General features: G+C 40.1%; 1 protein-coding gene across 6 annotated transcripts in view; it reads left to right on the top strand.

Moving 5' to 3' along the window:
- The first annotated feature begins 4,365 nt into the window (after positions 1-4,365).
- USP45 (ubiquitin specific peptidase 45) overlaps positions 4,366-25,513 on the top strand; it is a 72,452-nt gene continuing 51,304 nt past the window's right edge. For 5 of the 6 annotated variants that reach the window (XR_005988581.1, XR_005988832.1, XM_041758691.1 and 2 more), the window contains exons 1-5: positions 4,366-4,410; positions 9,412-9,521; positions 13,879-14,051; positions 15,401-15,504; positions 20,298-20,398. Coding sequence is in view for 4 of the 6 variants with exons in the window: in XM_041758691.1 (XP_041614625.1) it covers positions 9,422-9,521; positions 13,879-14,051; positions 15,401-15,504; positions 20,298-20,398 (478 nt within the window). In the remaining 2 variants the exon portion in view is untranslated. Of the gene's footprint in view, positions 4,411-4,674; positions 4,973-9,411; positions 9,522-13,878; positions 14,052-15,400; positions 15,505-20,297; positions 20,399-25,513 lie in introns of those variants that run through there. The other variant, XM_041759438.1, reaches the window with a different exon arrangement.

Below are 25,513 nucleotides of genomic sequence, written 5' to 3' on the forward strand. Positions count from 1 at the left end.
CAAGCCTGTGTTCTTCTGAAGGCTCTGGGGGAGAATTTCTTTTCTTACTTTTTATATCCACTAGAAGTTGCTTGCATTCCTTGGCTAGTGGTCCCCTTCCCCATCTTCAAAGCCGGCAGTTTAGCATCTTCAAATCTCTACCTCTGACTTCTGCTTCTGTTGTTGCATCCCTTATTCTTCCTCTGACCCACCCTCCTGCCCCCCTTTTCTAAAGACCTTTGTGATAACTCTAGGGCTACTTGAATGATCCAGGATAATTTCCCTCTCTTAAGATCCTTAATTTAAATCATATATGCAAAGTCCTTTTGCCATGTAAGGTAAAGTGATCATGAGTTCCAGGAATTAGAACACCTTTGAGGGTGGGGAGTGTTATTCCATGCACCACGTAGTTTATAATTGCTGTGGTTCATTACCTTATTTTAAATTTATTCTCAATTTTGTCCCCCAACATAACAGAAGCTATATTTAACTGTAAATTAATTTACAATGGAAAATTTAAAAATTAATTTCTAAATGGCATTATTAAAGTAGTGTCCAAGGAATAATTTCATTAAGCACTTTAAGATTATTTAATTTTCAATAATTTAATAGTAGCACCATTTCAAATTTCTATGCCAGTGTCATCACTTACAATTATCTTTTTCCAAATTATTTAAAATTTAGCTATAGGGCAGCCCTGGTGGCTGAGCGGTTTTGCGCCGCCTCTAGCCCAGAGTGTGATCCTGGAGACCCTGGATCGAGTCCCACGTCGGGCTCCCTGCATGGAGCCTGCTTCTCCCTCTGCCTGTGTCTCTCTTTCTGTGTCCCTAATAAATAAAATCTTAAAAAATAAAAAAATAAAAAAAATAAAATTTAGCTATAGTCTCTATATAACCTATTTTGTGAATTAGCTTTGAACTAAAATGTCATTATATATTGTAAATTCATGTACTCTCCATGGCATCCTCAAGCTCTCCTGAATACATTAAAACCATAGGTAGTGGAGATCCCTGGGTGGCTCAGCGGTTTGGCGCCTTCAGGTCTTCAGCCCAGGGCATGATGCTAGAGTCCCAGGATCGAGTCCCACATCGGGCTCCCTGCATGGAGCCTGCTTCTCCTCTGTCTGTGTCTCTGCCTCTCTCTATCTGTGTCTCTCATGAATAAATAAATAAAATCTTAAAAAAAAAAAAACCATAGGTAGTATGAACACAGATATGGAAACAATGAAACAATGTGTGCTTGGTCTCAATAAATCGCATTCAATTTGATTTAGGCTTTTGCAAGAGCACATATTTTTTTTTTTTTATTTATGATAGTCATACAGAGAGAAAGAGAGGCAGAGACACAGGCAGAGGGAGAAGCAGGCTCCATGCACCGGGAGCCCGACGTGGGATTCGATCCCGGGTCTCCAGGATTGCGCCCTGGGCCAAAGGCAAGCGCCAAACCGCTGCGCCACCCAGGGATCCCGCAAGAGCACATATTATGCAAGAATTCTTTTTCCAATGTTCATGACTAATTATTTGAGAAATATTTTTCTGCAGGATTTTTTCTCTCGAAAGATGAATAGCTCTTCCCGTACGTAACACAGTGCCAGACGTGGTTTATTTAAGAGTTCTTATAGTAAAAAGTCTTGTCAAAAGAGAGTCTTGGGATCCCTGGGTGGCGCAGCGGTTTGGCGCCTGCCTTTGGCCCAGGGCGCGATCCTGGAGACCCGGGATCGAATCCCACATCAGGCTCCCGGCGCATGGAGCCTGCTTCTCCCTCCGCCTGTGTCTCTGCCTCTCTCTTTCTCTCTGTATGACTATCATAAATACATAAAATTTAAAAAAAAAAAAAACAAAAAAAAAAAAAACAAAAGAGAGTCTTAATCATTGTTCCTTGGACAAGTGTCCAAGTTCTTCTCTTCAGAGAGAGTCAGGAAGGCTTAAAGTGGGATGAAAGGGAGAAAAATAGTTTAATTCTCCTGGGAAAGATCTACTAGTGCTGAGATGATATGAATCATTGATTCTCAAACAACTTGTTTATTTCTTGGCATGACATAAGTGAAAGGCAACTGGGAAGGAGGAGATTTTCCCCATTTCTTTCTAAATTCACAAGTATCCAGATATTTGACAAATCAAATGAAGAATTAGGAAATGTATTGTTTTTCATGCAGTTTTTTGGGGGAAGAGTTTCTATCAAAACTTAAAATGAATTTATCTGTTGACTCGGCATTTCCACTGCTATCTCTCTGATGGTATTTGCACAAGTGGGCCAAGATAAAGGTACATCAACAGAAAACTGATTGGGAAAAAAAAATGATACATCCATTCACTGGAGTTTTAAGCAACTAGTCAAAAGAATGAGGCTAATATAAAGTTATGTCCAAGATATACTGTCTAGTGAAAAAAATCAAGTTGTAAAATAATATGTAAACCTCTAGAAATCAAGGTAGCTTTGGAACTTTGTCATTTCCAAGAAAAATTGTATGGTGTTTGTATAATTCCTAAATTTCTTTTTTTCCAAAAAGATTTATTTATTTGAGAGAGAGAGCACATGGGCAGGAGCAGGGAGAGGAGCAGAGGGAGAGGGAGCAGCAGACTCCTGGCTGACCTGGACTCCATCCCAGCACCCTGGAATCCTGACTTGAGCTGAAGGCAGAGGATTACTGAGCCACTGGGCAGCCCCTAATTCCTAAATTTCTATGTTCTAATTCAGTCCCCCCTCTTTTTTTTTTACTGTAAATTGGGAGTCCAGTATATGATACATTTTTAAAAATCCTGCTTACAGCAATGTAATTTAGTATGGAAATTATTTAGGTTTGTTCAAGTTTGCATATCTTTTTTTCCTCCATGTGCTATTTCAAATTTGATGTTACAATAAATGAAAACTTCGGTAATATAGACAGTTTTGACTTGACAATTACATCACAATACAATCTATTCTTATTTGGGGAATTTTTTTCCCTAAAGAAAAAAATAGGGAAAAGATATTTCTCCCTAAAGAAAAAAATTCTCCTACTTCAAAACGTTATTCTTTATCCCTATACCAGGTACAATAACTGGCATATTTGTACTTAGTTACATTTATTGAAGGAGTGGTTTCCATAAATACAATGTTAACAACTAGTAACTTCCTTTGCCAGTTCTGTACATAGAAATAATGGTATTTAGTAAGAAATGAATTAGAAATTTTAAGGGAAAGTCAGAGTTTTTTGGTTTATCTCTGGTACCTTATTAGACTCCTAATCCAAGATTCTATCCATAAGGCCACACTTGTCTCCTTGCTGAAGAGTTGTGAAAGATTACAAAGCTCGTAGGACTTACCCACAACTAGTGTTGATATTTGCAGAATCATTAAAATAAAATATTTTCTGGGCGCCTGGGTGGCTCAATGGTTGAGCATCTGCCCTTCTCAGGTCGTGTCCTCGGGGTCCTGGCATCGAGTCCGCATGGGGCTACCCGCAGGGAGCTTGCTTCTCCCTCTGCCTATGTCTCTGCCTCTCTGTGTCTCTCGGAAAAAATAAACTCTTTAAAAATAGAATATTTTCAAACCAACTATTTTTACTAAACATATGCAGACCACTTTGACGGATAATGGAACTTCGAAGTGTACAGGTGTGGGACAAGAAATTAAGCCAGTAATAATGGGGAAAAATGCAAGATAACATGCCAAATGTCAGATGTCACTATTGTCGGAGGCTACTCCTTCAGGCTCTCAGCAACGAGTGCGACTTAAGCCCGACTCCGTTAAGACCAGAGCTGCGCGCTCCAGGCACTTTCGGGGGCAGCCTGGAGTGCTCTGCCGTCGTTCTAAGATTAGCCTGGCCTCCGGGGCTCGGCAGACGTCGAGAACGCAGGCGCCCCGCGAGCCGGCCCCGCCCCGGGTGCCCCACCCCTAGGGCACGGCCGAGGCCACGCCCACCCCGGGTGCACCACCCCCAGGGCACGGCTCCCCCGTCTTCGGGTGGGGAGGTCACACGAGGCCCCGCCCATGCCCCGCCCCACCCCGGGTGCACCACCCCCAGGGCACGGCCACCTCTGTGGGGCGGACGCACGAGGGCCCCGCCCCTGCCCCGCCCCGGCTGCATCTCTCCTAGGGCACGGCCCCCCGCACTCCGGTGGGGAGGGGACACGAGGCCACGCCCACCCCGGTGCACCACCCCCGGGGCACGGCCCCTCCGCCCCTCCCGTGGGGAGGTCACACGAGGCCCCGCCCATGCCCCGCCCACCCCGGGAGCACCACCCCCGGGGCACGGCCCCTCCGCCCATCCCGTGGGGAGGTCACACGAGGCCCCGCCCATGCCCCGCCCACCCCGGTGCACCACCCCCCGGGCACGGCCCCTCCGCCCCTCCCGCGGGGTCGGCACACGAGGCCCCGCCCTGCCGGCCCGAGGTCGGCCGCGCAGGCGCAGTGCCTCCCGGTTGTAGTCGCGGCGGCCCGGCCGGCGTGGTGAGTCCGGGTTGCGGTGCGGGGGTCGCTGCAGCGCCTGGGTCTCCGCCGGTTCTGCCGCAGCGCCTGGCGGCAGGACGGGCCTGGGCGAGGCCCCCTCCGCGCTCCCGCCTCCGCGAGCCCGGGGGCTCCAGGCGGTCGCCGGGGGCCGCGTGCGTGCGGCGGGGCTGGGCGGCGGCCGAGGGTGTTTGGGCGGGAGGGGCCGCGGGAGGGGCCGCGGGAGGGGCCGCGGGAGGGGCCGGGCCTCCGCCTGCTGGGACCCCGCGCCGCCCGACAGCCTTCCCGCCTCCCTCCCGCGCGCCCTCCTCCCGCCCATTTTCTCTTGAGGAACTTGGGTGCTGGTGGTGGGCGCCTTGGCGACGGGCTGCCGGGGTCCGCCGGGGTCTCGGTCCCCGTGCACCGCCCCCTGGCTCGGCGACCTCTGCAGGTCCCTTGCCCTCTGTGTGTTGTTTCCAGCGTGTACGGGGGCAGGAATAGTGACCTGTCTCGTAAGGTGGTTGGGATCCAGTGGGACAGTGTCTTTGGCGCGCTTGGAGCCGAGCGTGATGCTCAGCAGAAGCACGTAAGTGCTGTTCATCTTTGAGCCTGGTACCAAAAGGAGAGTTGTGTCCTCCCCGCGCTGAAGATAGTTACCCAACAGTCCAAGGGTGGGGGAAAATTTGTTTTATTTTTTTGAGACTATGGGCTTTTGTTTGTATAGCATGTGTTTGAATTTTAATTTAATTTATTTTTTTAAAGATTTTATTTAGTTGAGAGAGAGCGCACGAGTAGGGTGGAGAGGAAAAGCAGACACCCCGCTGAGCAGGGAGCCTGAGGTGGGGCTGGATCCCAGGACACTGGGATCATGACCTGAGTGGAAGGCAGATGCTTAAGGCCTAGAGCCACCCAGGCACCCCTAGCATGTGTGTGTGTGTGTGTGTGTGTTTTTAACATTTCTAAACAACTCAGTTGCACATTTTACAGCAGAGAAAAGACATGTTAGAGGAATACTAAAGTTGAAAGCTGGAAAGATTTGTTTGGGAAACCGCATGAAAGAAAGGGCCAGAACTTATTTGTCCTGGAAAGAATAAACCTACCAGGCCTGAGACGGCTATCCTTAGAAAGATCCGCTTGCAAGGCTACACCTTGTTTGGCATCTGGGAACAATATAGTTTATGCCTTGCACTGCTGTTTGTGTCGAAGTCACCAGCCCCCAGAAAAAACCCTGGCCTGTGAGTCTGTAATGGGCTTCCCTGGGCAGAAACATTGCACAGACATTGCTGGATTTTCCTCACTGAGGAGAAAGAATGCGCTCTGTTTGACCCTTTCTGGGAGGAAGAGAACATAATAAGGAAGCCTGCACATGGATTCCTGCAAACTTCACCTGTGTCTTTTTCCATTATGCTCAGGTTGTATGTCCATACTGCCTTGCTGTAATAAAAGTTAGCCATGAGTACAACTACATGCCGAGTCCTGTGAGTCCTTCCAGTGAATCTTCAAATGTGAGGGTGGTCTTGGATCCCCAGATGCAATATTGGTGATAGGAAGTACTTGAAGATCTAATCATCGGATTTTAATTTTGTCTCTTTCTGCCTAAAAAGGAAAGAAAAAGAGAGCTATACAGATACGTGCTGAATAGTGGGTTACCGTCCAGAGTTATATCTATGTTTAGACATACTGCAAGTGTCAGAAAAATCACTAGAAATTGACTATGTGGCCAAGTTAAGTCACTGTCTTTTACAGACCTTTTATAGAATGTAGGTCAAATACCTGGTTCTTTTTGTTATTCTGCAAGCACTATCTATGTGTTCTGTCTGTCTTTATCAAGAGGTGATTTGAGAAGCTGGGGAAAGGTATGAGCAGTTTCCAGGAGCCATTTTTTTTTCCTGGATTCTTTTAGTTACGCCTATATTTTCAGGATATCAATTTGAAATAGTTGGAGGGAAGTCTGTAAGTTTGGTGGTGGAAAGATGACATTTGCCATCTGATTATATCTTTTTTCCCTCAGTAAAGCAGAAGACTAGATACTCTCTTGAGAAGTAGGGAGATGGAGATTTATTTATTTATTCATTTTTAAAGGTTTGGGAGAATGAGGAAGGTTTCGGATGGCTGTGTGAGGAGTAAGTAAGTAGGTTTGCCAGGAAGTGTAGTAGATAATGGCATGTCTTGATCCATTTGAGATTGAGATTGAGATTATGAATTTGGTGGACCCAGTCTGCTTTCTTAGAAGATTTTCTCCAGCCTGTTTGGATGCAGACATGGTGAAAGTGTTTAATTGGGTTCATTTAGGTTTGGGTTTTTTTTTTTTTTAATATTTTATTTATTTAAAAAAAGAGATTTTATTTATTTATTCACGAAAGACACAGAGAGAGAGAGATGCGGGGAGCCTGATGTGGGACTCGATCCCAGGACCCTGGCATCACCATCTGTTACCATACAACATTATTACAATATTTTTGACTATATTCCCTATACGATACTTTTCATCTCCATGACTTATTTATTTTATAACTGGAAGTTTGTAACTCTTATCTATTATAAAATCTATAATATTTTATTTATTTATTCATGAGAGACACACAGAGAGAGGCAGAGACCTAGGCAGAGGGAGACGCAGGCTCCCTGCTGGGAGCCTGATGCAGGACTCTATTCTAGGACCCCAGGATCACCACCGGAGCTGAAGGCAGATGCTCAACTACTGAGCCACCCAGGGGCCCCTAGGTTTGGAGTTCTGTTAGAGGAGTGATGTGGTAGTCTTTAAGGCTGTGCACACGTGTTTTGTCCTTCTGTGTACATAGTAAGGTTGCATTCTTTGTACACAGCCCACATCCTACCCCCTACCCATGTCCACTTGAAGTTAAATGTGCCATATGACTTGCTTGGACTGCTAAAATGTGAGGAGACGTGACACATCATGTCCGAGTGAAGCTTTAAGACCTAGCACTCCATTTGCTACTTCCCCATCTCCCTGCCTTGCTATAGTGATCATGGAAGCACGTGGTGAGATGCAACCTCTTGTCAGGCTGGGCACTAAAGGTGAATAGGATTGGCTGAACAGGCAAAGCTGGAAGAATTCGAATTTGTGATTAGAGAATGGAATACTTGAATTAGTGATTTTGCAAGGTAGGACGGTAAGAGTGAGTGGATGAGGAAGTTTGGAGGGAAAAGGCAGTCAGAAATGAAGTGGTCAAGGAACTCAGAGGCCTTGTGCATCTCTAACCCTGAAGGCCATAATTTGTTGCAGCTCAGTTCAAGAGTGATGACCTCTGGAGTTGAAGAAATGGCTCTTAAAAATGGTAAACTAAAAAGCTCCTTATGTGGAATATAAAGCCTCTGCCTCTCTCTCTGTCTCTCATGAATATTCTGAATCAAGATTCAGAATTTAGGGCACCTGGGTGGCTCAGTGGTTGAGCGTCTGCCTTTGGCTCAGGTCGTGATCCTGGGGTTCTAGGATCGAGTCCTGCATCAGGCTCCTTGTGGGGAGCTTGCTTTTCTCTCTCTGTCTCTGCCTCTCTCTAAATAAAATCTTAAAGGAAAAAAAATTCAGGATTTATTTATGTATTCATTTTTAAAGGTTTATTTATTTTAGAGAGATAGCATGTGCACAAACACATGGAGAGACAGAGGAAGAGGGAGAGGATCTCAAACAGACTTCCCACTGGGTGGAGCCTGGCATGGGGCCGAATCCCATGACCCTGAGATCATGACCTGAACCAAAATCAAGAATCGGACGCTTAACTGACTGAGCCACCCAGGCACCCCAAGATTCAGAATTTATTATTGAGTTGAAAGTTTCTTCCACCTTGATCAATAAAAGCAAATAAACAAATAGCCATTAAAATTGCAGTGTAGCTTAGCCATAGAACAGATGATATTAGGTAGGATTTAGGCAGAGACTCCAAATACAGTGGTTTGAAAAGATGCTTAATCTTTAATCTAAAATCTTAACAATTGGGCAGCCCGGGTGGCTCAGTGATTTAGCGCTGCCTTCAGCCAGGGCGAGGTCCTCGAGACCCGGGTTCGAGTCCCATGTTGGGCTCCCTGCATGGAGTCTGGCTGTGTCTCTCCCTCTCTCTGTGTCTCTCATGAATAAATAAATAAAATCTTTAAAAAAATAAATAAAATCTTAAGAATTAATTTTGGGTTTTTAAGAAACAGAAAGGACAGAGGTAAGTAACACTATGAAGAAAGAAACAAATTAAGCATGGGGCGTTATACAACCTTGCTATTGAAAGTATGGTCTATGGGGGCACAAAGATACATGCTCTTTGCAACTTACTTTGAAGTAGTTCAGCAAAAACAAGTAAATATATTCACATATTCAGTATCTGTACATACTGATATTTAGATAAAACAAATAGGGCAAAATGTTCTAGATGTGGATTCTAGGTAGTAAGCATATGGGTGTTTATTATATTGTTCTATTAACTTTTCTGGATGTTTAAGTGTTTTCATAATAAAAATGTGGGGGGAAAGCCTCACCAAAAAAAAAAAAATGCTGCAGCTTAAAACAATTTACTTCTCTCTCAGTAGTTCAGTGCTGGGTCATATAGTGCAGATAGGCTGGCTCTGCTGTGCTGGGCACCTGGCTTCCTTCCCTGCCCCATTGTGGCTTTTCCAATTTCTACTAATTTCCTAGCTAGTGGGGTGGGAGAAAGGGCAAGGGGAGCACATGACCCAGAAGCAGCACTTATTCCCTTGGTCAAAACTTTAGTTTTGTCATTCACCTGGACATCATCTAGGGAGTAGTTGGCGAAAGTCAAATATGATATGCATTTGTATTTTGGTTTAATAAAGATTTCTTTGGTTACATCTGATGTTCTCTTCTTCTGTTAATGTACCAAGCCAACTAAAATTGAAGTCATTTCCATTTTAATATACATGAAGTAAAATACCTAAAATACCTAATATACATGAAGTTCAATACCTAAAATTGAAGTCATTTCCATTTTAATATACATGAAGTAAAATAGTTTTGAGGATTAAAATGTATTCATTTCACCCTAACCCCAACCTTTTCAGTAAATAACAGATGCGGGTGAAAGAGCCTTCCAAAGCTTTGCCTGAGAAAGCCAAAAGAAGTAAAAGGCCTGCTATACCTCGTGATGAAGACTCTTCAGACGACATTGCTGGTAAATTGTCATATCTGGCATCCTAAATAGCATTGGGGGAAATAACCATCTATGTTTTTCATCAACAAATCCTTTATTCTTTATTTTTACTCTTTTCTATATGAATTTTTATCCATTATTTTTAAGATTTAAAAAAAAGATTTTATTTATTTATTTGACAGCACAAGTAGGGGGAGCAGCAGGTAGCAAAGAGCACAACGACATGGGGCTCGATCCCAGGACATTGGGATCATAACCTGAGCTGAAAGCAGACACTTAACCACCCACGAATCCCCTGCATGAAATTTAAATCACCTTGTCTAGTTCCAAAACATCCTGTTGATATTTTTATTGAGATTTTGTCTAGTTTTTTTTAAATAATAAATTTATTTTTATTGGTGTTCAATTTGCCAACATACAGAATAACACCCAGTGCTCATCCTGTCAAGTGCCCCCCTCAGTGCCCACAACCCATTCACCCCCACCCCCCCCTCCTCCCCTTCCACCACCCCTAGTTCGTTTCCCAGAGTTAGGAGTCTTCATGTTCTGTCTCCCTTTCTGATATTTCCTACCCATTTCTAGTTTATAAAATAACTTAAAATTAGCATCTTTTTGTTTTCACCTTTCTCATGGCCTGTTAAAGCCAGGCCTTCAAGCCTGGGAGAAGATTCTGGGTAGCTGCTGGCATCAGGCCTGCTTTTTTTTTTTTTTTTTTTTTTTTTTAGGCCTGCTTTTTTCTTGAGCTTCGTGCCTTCCATTTCAGCCTCCAAGGATTCTCCCATTCTTTCTCACCAGTTCAGCTCTCCATTTAAAAAGGTGTTTTAAATTTTTGTTTCCATTTTTAAGTGTTTTTAACTTGGACAGTGTTTCAGGATAGCTAGATTGCTACATTGGGGGAAGTCTGAATTATATCTTTAAACATTTGTTTTATTCTGTGAATATGATTTCTTTCAGGGATCCTGAAAAAAAATTTTCAGGGATGATTCCTATGTTAGATCTTCCTTGCCTGTCTTCTCATTATTTTTTAAAATCCTCTAAAACTCCTGCTCCCTTTTCATTTTGTTTGCTCTTTTCATTTTTATCTTTTACAATGTCTTCTGTAGTCTTTTTCACTTTCTGCCCTTTTTAGTTTTGTCATCCTTTTTGTGGTTTCATTTATTTTTTCTTTCATTTTTTTTCCTGAGCTCTGCTACTGCTCTCCTGTTTTGCCACCTCGTGCTGGTGCATTTGCTTCTGTTTTGTATTTTTATTTCATGACAGTGATTTCTGTGTCATATGCTTTTCGGTTTTCTTCTATTGCCATAGAGTTTGTGGCTTAGATTTTTGCTTGATTTCTCATTGTAAGTCACCTTTCTTGGGCCAGTTAGTTTTAGAATATTTGTGTGAGGAGGGCCAGGGCACTGTCAGGACCACTGGAGTTTTGAGTGTGAGCTCAGTTAGCTTTTACTCCTTTCCAACTCAACAGGATTACGCAGCCCTGGGTTTTTTGAGAATCCAAAGTATCTCTTCTCCCCGACTGACTTAGAGATGAGACTGTTCCCTGTGAATTTGGCTTGTTTTTTTTTTTTTTTTTGTTTGTTTGTTTGTTTGTTTGTTTCTCACTTAGTGAATTAGTAATTGCCTTTTTTGGCTTCTTAAAACAAAATTGGATATAGGGGAGCTCCTGCCAGTGTTGTTGCAGCACAGAGATTTAGGTTTCTGTGCTGTGTCTGCAAAGCATGCAGCGTTCTCTGTGAAATCTATAGCTGCAGTATGCTCTCTGCTTCTTTCTGTATGCACTCCTCTTTGATCTCTGCTGCGTTGAGGTGGGACCCTTCCACTTTATTTATGACGTGGTCTTATGATTTTTCTGAAAAGGAACTCGTTTTTGTTTTCTATTCTTGTTGACCTTAGTTTCTGGAGAATGGGGAAGTGTTGATTTTAGACCATCATTTGCAAACTAGAAGACCTCCCTGTAAAGTTTTTATTAATATTTAAAGTGAAAAACGTGGACATCTTAATTATTGTTTTTGACTTGTTATTGCGAAACAACTATAGGCTTTAATGCATTGTATGTTTTATTCGGGAATCCCTAGAGGATTTATTTGACAGATGAAATTTAGACAATTGTACGTTTTTTTTTTAATTTAGACAATTATATGACTAAACAAGTTACAGAAAACTGCGCACAAAAAATTAAATATTTTTTTACATTTCCCTGCCCTTCCCCACAAAAGATTGTGAATGCTATTTAAATGCTGGTTAGCTCTTGTAGGAAACATCAAACTTTCAAATTTACTTAATAATAAATATATATGGTTGAAGCATTTAAATGCTAATAGATTTAATTTAGAGGCCTGAAACCTTTTATCATGAATTCAGTTATCTCTGAATTCATTAACAATTTCAGTTTTATAAGTCTGAATTGCGGAATCAGAATAGTTAAGTTGTACCCTGGCCAGATCCCACCTCAGGGATAATACAAAAGATGTATGGAATGATTTTTCCCCTTAGAAATTTAAAATATAAAAACTCAAAGCAATGACATTTAGTAAAGCACTTCTAGGTCCTGTACTGGTATGGTCATCTATCAGCCTTCCTCAGAATCCCCGTTTCTTTAATGGCATGTGTCCTTGCTTTTCAAATATAGGACTTCAGAATTACCCCTTTTATGTCTATTCTTTCAACTTGCTCTTGGTATGAAATTAGAAGTCCTAATCTTTCACCAGATTTACACATTATTTTTGTTGAAATTATGTTTCACAACAAGTCACTTGTCAGGAGTCACATTCTTAGGCTTCAGGATGAAATGGAACTAATGCTTAGCCTCTCTCTAGTTCACGAATAGGTGAAAAGGAGTGCTGCACACTTAGGAAGGGAAGTGGAGGAAGTCAAAATGTACATACTCCTGTTCCCCTCTTCAAGTTACTCAGTCTTTCCCTTTGTTTTTTAATTTTGGCAGAGAGTTGTGGTTTTGGTGTTTGAGATAGTTGAGGTAGAGAAATGGAAATGTTCAGGTATTTGGGAGAAGTGGAAGTGTTATTGTATCCTTGGGAGAAGAATACAGTTATCTGAAGAAATAAAAACATATTAACTTATTTTGGCCACTTGTCTACACATAGTGGACTCCCAGTGGGACTCTGTTATAAGGGGTAACTAAGGACCATGCAAAGTCATTTTTTTTAAATAATAAATTTATTTTTTATTGGTGTTCAATTTGCCAACATACAGAATAACACCCAGTGCTCATCCCGTCAAGTGCCCCCCTCAGTGCCTGTCACCCATTCACCCCCACCCCCCTCCCCTTCCACCACCCCTAGTTCGTTTCCCAGAGTTAGGAGTCTTTATGTTCTGTCTCCCTTTCTGATATTTCCTACCCATTGCTTCTCCCTTCCCTTCTATTTCCTTTCACTATTATTTATATTCCCCAAATGAATGAGAACATATAATGTTTGTCCTCCGATTGACTCATTTCACTCAGCATAATACCCTCCAGTTCCATCCACATTGAAGCAAATGGTGGGTATTTGTCATTTCTAATGGCTGAGTAATATTCCATTGTATACATAAACCACATCTTCTTTATTCATTCATCACAAAGTCATTTGTTATTTGGTAGTATTCATTAAGGAGAGTTTTTGTTCCTGTAAATTATGCCATTGTTTTTTCCTCTCTCCTTTCTCCCTATAGTGATGCAAATAGCTTGAGAGCAGAGGTAGGCTCTGTGGAATGATTTTATGTATGTGTCTTAATGAGAAGAAAATGTATTAAAAAATGCTTGGCATAGTAGCTGCTCAGTAAATAATCTAGTTTATTTGTTAAACTTTTTATTTTTGAACTAATTAACAGGAAGCTTCAAAAAGATATACAAGGGGGTTCCATTCACTCTTCACCCAGCCTCTCCTGATTTAACATCTTGTATTTCTATAGCACACTATCAAAACCAGGGAAATGACATCAGTACAATCCTTAAAGCTTATTCTGATTCCACCAGATATGCAAGGCCTCGTGTGTGTGTGTGTGTGTGTGTGTGTGTGTGTGCCTGTCTGCGTGGGTATAATTCTGTGCACTTTTATTACATGTATAGTTTTGTATAATCATCACAATTGAGATACCTGACTGTACCATCACCATTTCAAGGGTTACCTATTTATAGCCACATTCCCTGCTCTCCATCCATAGTCCATAGCAGCCACAGATTTGTTCTTCAACTCTGTAATTATATTATTTCAAGAATGCCTTATAAATGGAACCATGCAGTAGTATCCTTTTGAGTTACTTTTTTAAAAATCTCTTTCCTTTTTAGTTACAGCATTTTAATGCTATTGACTTTTGCTTACTGATGACAGCACTTTGGTTTAGTAAAGAAAATGTTCAAATTTTGTTTTGTCTTATTCAGTAGGTTTTACTTGCCAGCATATAAGTCATGCTATCAGTGTGAATCATGTGAAGAAAGCAATAGCTGAGAATGTGTGGTCAGTTTGCTCAGAATGTTTAAAAGAAAGAAGATTCTGTGATGGGCAGCCAGTACTTCCCTCTGACGTTTGGTTGTGCCTCAAGTGTGGATTTCAGGTCAGAAAAGTGATTTTTATTTGTGAGTTTGTCTTAGATATTTTTCTATGCTTATTGTGAGTTGGACTGTTGGTAATGTTTAGAACTTAAGATAAATTTATTCCATGTTTAGATAGAACTCTCCAAGGCTGAACTTAGAAACATTTGTTAAGGCAGAGTAAAATGTATGTTATTTTTAGAAAGTAATCATGTGTGGTATAGAGAAATACTTTGAAAGGGAATCCAACCTACCTGCAGTAGTTCTCATGTCTTACTTGCTTTTACCTATTTGTGTTTACTTAAGAAATGGATCCAAGTTTTTTTTACATCTTACTAGATTAATTTTTTTAAGATTTTATTTATTTATTCATGAGAGATACAGAGAGAGAGAGAGAGAGAGAGAGAGAGAGAGGGGGGCAGAAACACAGGCAGAGGGAAGAGCAGGCTCCATGCTGGGAGCCCGACATGGGACTCGATCCTGGGTGTCCAGGATCACAACCTGGGCTGAAGGCGGCACTAAAGCACTGAGCCACCCGGGCTGCCCCATTAGATTAATTTTTTTTTCTATGAAAAGATTTTTTTCAAAACAATTTTTCTGAACAGCTTAGAAGGTATTACTATCTGTAATATCCTTTGAATAACATTTAAGATGTGTATAATTTTTCTAAAATAAGAGGAATCCTTATTATCTCACATGGTTCATAAGTAGGACCACTTCAAGGCTAGTTAATTCAATGAAAAGGACATTGAAAACTGACGTTTCTTCCATTTTTCTTTTGTGCCACTCTCACTTTCATGGCTTTTTATGGCCAAAGATGTTTCATGCATTATTTATCATACAGCAATCCCCAAAGACCAGAAAGAGGGCAAAAAGTACATCCTTTCCCTGTTTTTGTTTTTAAATGTACGAGACTTTCCATGAAACATCTAATAGACTGCCCCTTGAGTCTCATTGGCCAGAACTGGAACTCATTTCTTTACTTACCTGGTGAGGGAAATTACTGGATTGGTCTGAGTCTCAGTAGTTGTCAGTGGGTTTGGGTGGAGATGCAGACAATAGTAGAAAATGTGTATATAGGAGAAGGGGTCTGCGAGGATGCTCAGTGCCCCAGTGAGTGTACACATTTTTAAATAATAGCAAAATGAACTTGATTCGTAATTGTTTTAGGTAAATACCGTATAACAAAAAGCGAATTAGCCTCTTTGCAAGAAATTAAGTTTAATGAGAATCTATTACTTTCTGAAACTTTCCTCTTCATGCTTGAAATTAAAAACCAAAACTCAGTATAAGTTTGCATATGATTTAAGTTTTGATTAATTTGAAGAAACTTATATGTAGATCATACAAATAACATTCTATTCCTCTGTAGGGTTGTGGTAGAAACTCAGAGAACCATCATTCACTGAGGCACTACAAGAGTCGGAGAACAGAATCTCACTGTATTACAATTAGTCTGAGCACGTGGGTTATATGGTAAGTTAGATGTTACAACTTATGTCCACTACAAAAAATACCATTTTCTTTGAGCTTTCTAAGGTAAGATATTTTGAGATTTTTTTTTTTTAATTTTATTTATTTATGATAGTCATACAGAGAGAAAGAGAGAGGCAGAGACACAGGCAGAGGGAGAAGCAGGCTCCATGCACCGGGAGCCTGATGTGGGATTCGATCCCGGGTCTCCAGGATCGCGCCCTGGGCCAAAGGCAGGCGCTAAACCGCTGCGCCACCCAGGGATCCCTATATTTTGAGATGTTATACCAACGTATGCTTTTTAGCCTGAACACAACCTGTGGAATGCTTTAATAAAACTAATATTACCCGCAGATATAAAATTTAAATAAGGAAAAATTGAGTCATCCTTCTACATTTTTAAAATTTTTCTTCATAGGATAAAGAAAACATTCTTCCTAGTTGATTTTTTGTAATGAATTTGCTAATACAGAATTCCAGAGTTCTAGAGAAGGAAGGTGCTTTAAGCAGTCAAGTGATTTGGTGATTCCCTACAGGGGAAGGGGTAAGCCTGAGCATTTGTAGTTTTGTAAAAACCTTTCAGGTGATTCTACTACTTAATCCTGGCTGGGAACCACGTCCAGTGTCTTCATTTTAAATATAAAGACACTGAGTATCATTTACTCTTTTATGGTTACAAAGTAAAAGTCCAGGCACTAAATCAAGTCTTTTGATTTGCTAGTTTCTTACCAGCATACCATACTGACTTCAGTGGTATAAGTGGATACTGTATCAAAAAGCTTTGCATATATTTTACAATAAACTTTTCTTTTTTATATATGTATTTATCCAGCAGAAATTTTCTAAATGGAGTCTATAGATTCCTGTAGATTCCTTGAATGAATTTGCAAAAGTTTTCAAGTTTTCCTTGAACAGAGATTTTCAAAATATTTTTTAAAGATTTTATTTATTTATTCATGAGAGACACAGAGAAAGAGGCAGAGACATAGAGGGAGAAGCAGGCCCCATGCAGGGAGCCCGACGTCAGACTCCAGGATCATGCCCTGAGCCAAAGGCAGACGCTCAACCACTGAGCCACCCAGGCGTTCCAAGAGATTTTCAATTTTAAGACAAAAATATTTTAATTCTGTGTTTTCACTTCTGGGTTCTAAAATTTATATAACGATATTTTGGCTTATAGAACAGATAATCATAATTTGTGGCACAGGTCACGTACTTACTGCATATGTTTTTGTTTTGGTTGGCCCCAAGTAATAATACTGCGGAGAAGGAGGAAAGCTTGGAGATAGCTTATTCTGTGAATGATACACTGGAGCCTGAGGGAGAGGAGGATGATGCCATAGTGTGGCAGCTTAGGAAGTATTTCTCTGTAGTCTGAATAGAGCAGTGGTCTCAAACAATGGGGCACATCACAATCACCAGGAAGGCTTGTTAAAATAGATTGCTGGGCCTCAGCCTGGAGATTCTGATTTAGTAGTTCCTGGGTAGGGCCTAAGTATTTGCATTTCTAACAAGTTCCTAGGTGTTGCCAATGCTGCTGGTCTGGAGACCACAGTTTGAGGACCACAGGAATAGAGGAAAGTAGAGGGAGAATTGAGTCACACCTGTTAGAATAGGCTGATTTCAAGTGAGCCTGTATCAGAACTTCTACTGTGGCTCATAGGACCACATCATGGTATGAATGATGATATAATTTCAGCAAAAACAAAACAAAACAAAACCCCCTTCCCTAGCACAATAGTGTTGTTAATTTTAACACTATTGATTTTATAATTTTGTTTTTATGCTTAATTGTATAATTTTGCTTTCATAGATAGAGTTATAAGGATGACCAATTTATTGATCATTTTGTGAGAATGAGATTTCTATTATAATGAAAATAATTTGAGTCACATTTGGGGGTCTGTAAAATTATTTTCCATTCTAAGGAAGAAATTCAAGTTGGTCACATGTATTTACAGAAATTTAAAGTTTGGGACTATTTTCTTTTTCCCATCTAATTCTTAAACCTTAAAAAGTTTAACAGTTATATTGTTATATAGAACTCTTTAATTTTTTTAAAAAGATTTTTATTCATTTATTCATGAGAGACATAGAGAGAAAGGCAGAGACAGAGTCAGAGGGAGAAGCAGGTGCCCCACAAGGAGCCTGATGCGGGATTTCATCCTAGAACCCAGGATCACAACCTGAGCCAAAGGAGGACGCTTAACCACTGAGCTACCCAGGCATCCCTAGAGCTGTTTAATTTAATTTTTTTAAAGATGTTATTTATTTATTCATGAGAGACACACCGATAGAAAGAGGCAGAGGGAGAAGCAGGCTCCATGCAGGGAGCCTGACGTGGGACTCGATCCTGGGGCTCTGGGATCACACCCTGGGCTGAAGGCAGGTGCTAACCTACTGAGCCACCCAGGGATCCCTGAGCTGTTTAATTTTAAGATGATAATATTTTTTTGGTTGTTGTGAGGAATTAAACCAGAAAATGCATGTAAGGCATTTATAGCAAGTAGATGCTCAATTACATTTTTTTTTTTTTTTGGTTATTTCTAATGGAAACAAAATTAATTTATGTTGTGCTGTCCTCTTTTTCTTCAAATTCACTGCTATTGTGTTTTTTTTAATTTACATTTTCTTTTTGTACTCTTCAAAGTTACAATATATTTTATACCAAATAAAAATTAGATTGCAATGTCAATAAAAATTTCTTGACATTTCAGTATTTTGCAAATGAGCAATTTTTGCTAGTTTTGGCAATAATTACATTAGTAAATTTTGAGCATTTATTATAGTGTAAGCCTGGTAACTCTAATTACATTATTTGAATTCCATCATGGTCTGTTAGAAAAGGTGTTTTAGGAATGTTTTCTGTGACTTGTTTCCTTCACAGATTTATCTATATGAATCTATGTGTTTCTGTGTGCAAGTGATAGAGTAATACTTGTATTTTGAGTAAGAATAAATATTTGAATTTTGAGTGCTGTTTAGAAAAGAACCCCCCCCAAAAAAGAAAAGAAACCCAAATCTAATTTATAGATTTCTAATCTATAGGTTCTAATCTCAGAACCACTAGTAATTAGAAGATTGTGACTATGTAAGGTGATGCTGCTATAACACATATTTTAAAACACTTTTAATACATTCAAATATGTTTTTATTTGACCATTGGATCTTATGAAGATAAAGGAAACAGGTAATAAGAATACATAGAAAAAATCTTTATTAATACTAAATGCACTAATGAGTAAATTTATGGAGGGCAGTTTTCTAAAAAGGAATGTGCTTTTAAAAATCTCTTTGGGGGCAGCCCTGGTAGCGCAGCGGTTTGGAGCTGCCTGTAGCCTGGAGTGTGATCCTGGAGACCCGGGATCAAGTCCCACATCGGGCTCCCTGCATAGAGCCTGCTTCTCCCTCTGTCTGTGTCTCTGCCCCTCTCTCTCTGTGTCTATGAATGAATAAATAAAATCTTAAAAAAAATAAAAATAAAAATCTCTTTGGGAACTCTCTCTTCCCACCTAAGCCCCAAAGAAAATAAAACGCTTACCCAGTCTTCCCCATCTCTACAAGTGGCATTTCCATCACTTAAGTATTCAAGCCAGAAGCCTAGCAGTTACTTTATTTCCCTTTTTATCTTGTTTTATTTTTTAATCCTTGAACAAAAGTGAACAAAATGATATAATGAAATCCTCTATACCCACCACCCAGCTTTAAACATTCCCAACTCACAGCAAGTCTTCTTTCTTCTAGACCAGAATTTCTCAATCTCAGTGCTGTTGTCATTTGAGGTGATAATTCTTTGCTGTGAGAGGACCATCCTGTACATCAAAGGATGTTTAGCACTGTCTACCTTGTAGATACCAGTAGCAGCTTCCCCAGTTCTAACAACCAAAATGTCTCAAAACATTCCCACATGTTCCCTAGGGAGCAAAATTGATCCTGTTTGAGAATCATGGACTTATGCCACATCCACTTCCCCCTTTCCATGGCAATTATTTTATACTTCCCCGTTTCTACCTGAAATATGTGTAAAGTAGATTTGTTCATTTTTCTCCAGATCTACTGTTTTTACCCTGATCTACCCGCTTCTGTTCCTGATTTCCTCCATCTGACATTAGTCAGAGTGATGTTTTTAAAATATAGATTGGGGGCACCTGGGTGGCTTAGTGATTGAGCAGCTGCCTTCAGTTCAGGGCATGATCCCGGGGGCTTGGGATCGAGTCCCACATCAGCTCCCTGCAGGAAGCCTGCTTCTCCTCTGCTTATGTCTCTGCCTCTCTCTGTGTCTCTCATGAAAAAATTAATTAAGAATCTTTTTTAAAAAGTAAAATAAAATATAAATTGGATCACATCACTTCCCTGCTTAAAGATTTCTTCATGGCTTTCCATTACACTTGGGATAAAGTATCAAAACTTTATTTTATTTATTTTTTTTTATGATAGTCACACACACAGAGAGAGAGAGAGAGAGAGGCAGAGATACAGGCAGAGGGAGAAGCAGGTTCCATGCACCGGGAGCCTGACGTGGGATTCGATCCCGGGTCTCCAGGATCGTGCCCTGGGCCAAAGGCAGGCGCCAAACCGCTGTGCCACCCAGGGATCCCTCAAAACTTTATTTTGAATGATAGGCTCTGGATGAACTGTCTTCTCTAGAATTTCCTAATGCCTCACTCTAAATATACTCTCCCCTGCCATTTCAAGACAAGATTGGATAATTATCAACTTTATTACTTTATTACCTGGTGTACAACATTAATGAACATGCTTTCATAATATTTGCTTACATATTTATATTTTTTCAGGTGTTATGAATGTGATGAAAAACTATCAACACATTGTAATAAGAAGGTTTTGGCTCAAACAGTTGATTTTCTCCAGAAACATGTTTCTAAGACACAAACAAGTAAGTTAAGCAGTTGCTAAAGAAATTTGTATTAAAAAAATTAAGAAAAAAAGAAATTTGTATTAAAGTATGATATTCTGTATTTCATATAGAGTTTATAAGTTCATAAATAATGCCTCAGATTTTTGCTGTGACCTCTCCACACAAGTGCCATGCATTCCTAAGTAGCAAGCTTGTGATGTTATCCTGTGTTGTATTTACATAACTAAAATGAGAAGCTAGAGAGGGTGGTGACTGGATCATGGGCTTCGGAGTCACACAATGCTGAGTTTGAATTTGGGCTCCACTTAAATTACTTAGTTTACTTTAAAAATTAGGAAAGGGGATCCCTGGGTGGCACAGCGGTTTGGCGCCTGCCTTTGGCCCAGGGCACGATCCTGGAGACCCAGGATCGAGTCCCACGTTGGGCTCCCGGTGCATGGAGCCTGCTTCTCCTTCTGCCTGTGTCTCTGCCTCTCTCTCTCTCTCACTGTGTGCCTATCATAAATAAAAAAAATTAAAAAAAATAAAAAAAATTAGGAAGATATTTCTATTGTGTGGGCTTATTGCGAGGCTTACAGAAAATGTTTTCTAAAAATTGAGAAATAATGTATTTAAAAATACTTATATAATGCCCAGGACATATTTCTGAAATGATATCCGTTATTCGTTACATAATCATAGTGCAGTTCTGACACTACCCGGAGTTAGGATAATCTTACAGATTAAGCTCTATTTTCTACAGCCCAAAATACAGTTGTTTTTGTTAGCTATTGCTCTGAGACAGTAATGGCAAACATATACCAAAGGAATTGGAGAAGGTAAGCACAGGTTCGGACAGCTGAAGAAATGATGAATTTTATTCACTCATTTATTCAACAAACATTTATTGAAACCTTAGTCTGTCTCAGGCATACAAGTCAGAGCTCCAATTCTACTCAAATAAAGAACCAGGGAAATATGGTGATAATAGACATTTACCACTTCAGGAAAGGGTTGCCTGAGTGGCTCAGTGGTTGAGCATCTGCCTTCGGTTCAGGGCCTGATCCCAGGGTCCTGGGATCAAGTCCCGCATCGGGCTCCCTGCAGGGAGCCTGCTTCTCCCTCTGCCTGTGTCTCTGCCTTTCGCTGTGTCTCTCATGAATAAATAAATAAAATCTTAAAAAAAAAAAAAAAAAACGAAAGCAAAAACACACTTCAGGAACAGATGTTGGTCTTAATGCTGCCTCCTGAAAGCTGCACATTTAATGTGGGTTTTTTTCCCCCCACAATAAGATATGTAGGGATATGATGGCACGGTGGCAAAAGTCCAGTTGTAGGAAACGTTTTATCTGGATTTTTTTTTTTTCACCTTAGACATTTCTTGAAGAATAAAGCCAGTCTGATTTCATTCCAGTTTTACAGATTTCTTGAATATTTATTATCATAATGTATATAAGGTTGGGAGCATGGAATGATATGGTACAAAGACCATGGGCCTTGTCAGAGTGTGGGGTCTGGCATTCATATTGGACTCTTTCAGTCACTGGCTATATGACCTGGGGTGGGTTACAGTTCATCTGAGCCTCATTTTCCTCAGCAGTTCCTCCGTCTTTTTCATGGTGCTTCAGGGAATAGAGATTGATAAGACAGTTCCTGTCCTAAAGAATAATGATAAGCAGAATGGAGTTATATTTTGAGTGATGTTCAGATATTCTAAAAGGGTTGTAATATTCAATTGAAAGGAAGTGAGAAAGAATTGTGAATGAGTTGGCTTTCAGGCTGAAGAATTTTGGGTAGGTAGAGGTTAGAAAAGCAATCATTTCGAGTAGTGGGAAGCACCGGTGCAACCCTTAACTGTGTTTATGGAACCATGGGTAGCACCTGGAATGGTGGGAAACAGGTTCTTGAGGGAGCTTGAGAGTGTGTCGAGCCTTCAAAGTTAGGGAGAGATCTAATTCTGAATTCAAGGTTTCCAGAAGTTCCAGGTCAAAATGTCATTTTGTTTGTGTTCCATGCTACAATATCTCTCAGGCAAGTTTGATTTAAAATAAGATCTGTTGGCATTTGAGAAGTAAGGTTTTTGGGATAATCTGTAATATTCTTTCTGGTCTGAGGCTTTATTTTTATAAAATACATTAAAAATCAGATATGAAAGTTTCTATTGAGGTTTGTAGGAATGCTGGATTATGATTATGCAGCTATTTTATTTTTTATTTTTAAGATTTTATTTTTTTTATTCACGAGAGACACAGGGAGAGAGGCAGAGAGAGACATAGAGGGAGAAGCAGGCTGCCTGCAGGGAGCTCAGTGCAGGACTCATTGCCCAGACTCCAGGATCACGACCTGAGCCAAAGGCAGATGTTCAACCACTGAGCCACTCAGGTGCCCCTATGCAACTATTTTTAAATGACAGTTGTAGAGACTGTAGAAATAAAATAATGTCTGAATATGGTAATGAAAAAAGATTATGAAACTATACTGTAATTTAGGTGGGAGAATAAGAATGGTTTTAAAGGATTCTTTTTATATTTTGCTCTAAGAAAAATAACTGCTGAGAAAAGCCTCTATCTGTACTTTACACATGTTAAGTTATGCAAATCCTGAACGATTTCATGTCTAATGACGTCTATTACATCTAATTTAGCTACTCTGCACAGAGAAATCTAGGCCAGTGCCCCATCCTTTTGTAAATACCACCAGCTCAGTGAATCTCAGCTTTTGGTGTCAATAGCCCGTTAAGAGTCCTAAAATTTTAGTGAAGACTTAAAGAGTTTTGCTTAGGTAGGTTATATCTATCAATATTTAACGTATTAGAAATTTAAAAATAACAATATTTATGAAGTCACTGAAAAATAGCAATAATTTCCATGATATGTTAACACAAATAATGTGTTTTTAGGAAAGATAACTATTTTGTAAAACAACACAAACTTGATAAGTGGCACTGTTTTACATTGTTTACCTATAGCTTAATAAAAACCGTTGGATTCTTCTATCTACTTCATATTCAGTATATGATGCGTAGTCTCTGGAAAACTGCATTATGTAACTGAGAATGAGTGAAAGTAAAAAAAAAAAAAAGCAAATAATATAGGCTTATTGTGAAAATACTTTTGACCTTAAGGACGGGGAAAGGAGGAGGGTGTCTTCAGATCCACTTTTAGAACTGCTGAACTAGCACATTTCTGTCTGTACTTTCTGTTTTCACCCTCATTTGACCTAAGTTGCGGTTCTACTCTCTTTGATTCTCGATGTGGCTAAGCAGTAAATACTTGCTGATTTGAACGGAGCTTTCATGTGACTAGTTTTTACTGAGAAGTAGAATAGGCTTTGCATTTTCACCAAAAAAAGTCCTGACTACTAATCTCAAAATTATCTTATTCATTCGGCTTTTGATATACCTGAGCTACTACCTCGTGCTAAATGCTGTGCTAGGTATTGGAGATACAATAGTGAATGCAAGAGATCTATTTCTGTTTCTGCTATTTAATAGATCTTCTGGTCAGGTGAGGAATATTGACAAATCATACTTAATTGCTTAATAATTGTTTAGGTAGTGCTGTGATGCAGCAAATGCAGGGGACTATGAGGACCCTTTGGAGTAGTATCTAATGTAGACAAGCTATTTTTATTTAGAGCAAGAACCTCCTTCTTCTTCTTTTTTAAGATTTTATTATTTAAGAGGGAGAGCGTTTTGGAGTGCATGGGATCAGCAGGGGGAGGAGGAGGGCCAGAGGAAGGCCAGAGGGAAAGGGAGAAGCAGACTCCCGCTGAGTGGGAGTTCCATCCCAGGACCCCAAGATCATGACCTGAGCCGAAGTCAGACGCTTTTTTTTTTTTCATATTTTATTTATTTATTCATGAGAAACACACAGAGAGAGGCAGAGACATAGGCAGAGGGAGAAGCAGGCTCCTTGCAGGGAGCCTGATGTGGCACTTGAAACCAGGACCCCGGGATCACGACCTGAGCCGAAGGCAGATGCTCAACCACTGAGCCACGCAGGCACCCCAAAGTCAGACACTTAACCGACTTAGCCACCCAGGCGCCCCTAGAGCAATAGCCTTCGAAGCCAAGAGCTGAAGGGTATGTAGAAATTAGGTGCACAGGAGGAAAGGAGTATGTGTTCCAGGCAGAGGAACTAGCTAATTGATGAGGGAGCCTGATAATGTTCAGGGAATTCTATAGAGCTGCAGGTTGAGTTTTGTGATGTTGGGGGATGGTGAGAGGGTGAGACTAGAGGTAAGTAGGAACAGATATTGTAGGGCCTTGTAAGTTTAGAGTTTATCCTATAGGCAGTTAGGAACCACTAATGGATTTTTAAGTGGAGAAGTGGATAATCAGTTTTGTATTTTAGAAAAACCCCTTAACTGTAATAGATAGAAATGCCTTTGTATGTATACCTACTCATTCATGTGCAGTATCAATTTATTATATGACTAAAGATTTTTTTTTAAGGCTGATGGTTAGGAGTTAGTGGAATTTTGAAAATAGACAGGTGAAGTAATCATTTGGTTCCAAGGTACAGGAGTAGTGGGGCAGGCAAATGTTGTCTTTTTACTCTTTAAAGATTAAACTTTTCAGCTGTAGAAATGGGCAAATTACATTAATACTACATGACTGGCTTAGGTAATTGCATTAAGCAATTGAGGAAATCCCAGTGCAGGTTCCCATAAGAATGCTTACAGCTGTGTAGATTTCACATCTGATGCTAGGATTTGCTTAAAAAAAGAAATGTCCATACCTCCCCCTCAAACACATACCAGAAAACTAAAAACAATAAGCATAATAAGAAGGTCACATATAACAAGATTAAAAAAAAGGCAAGAAAACTTGATTATGAAAACAGAGAAATATGTATTATTAAAAATGGGCCATTGTTCTCTGAGGGCTCAAGAGATTTGTCACTTTGATAGTCTTGTAAATATCATGTAAATATTCTACAAACACTTCCTGAATATAGGTTTTCCTGGTGAAATAATATCATTCAATATTGGTTTGCTTTTTGTAAACTAGACAGATGATAGACAATCCCACATTCTTTTCTGAATAAATTTTAATACTGGTGAGATGCCACTTTCATCGAGCTTAAAGAGGACATAAAATATATTCTGTTAAATTCATTAACCTTAAAAAAATTCATTAAGCATATGCTT

The sequence above is a fragment of the Vulpes lagopus genome, chromosome 1 (genome assembly GCF_018345385.1).
Source record: "Vulpes lagopus strain Blue_001 chromosome 1, ASM1834538v1, whole genome shotgun sequence".
NCBI classification, from domain to species: Eukaryota; Metazoa; Chordata; class Mammalia; order Carnivora; family Canidae; genus Vulpes; species Vulpes lagopus.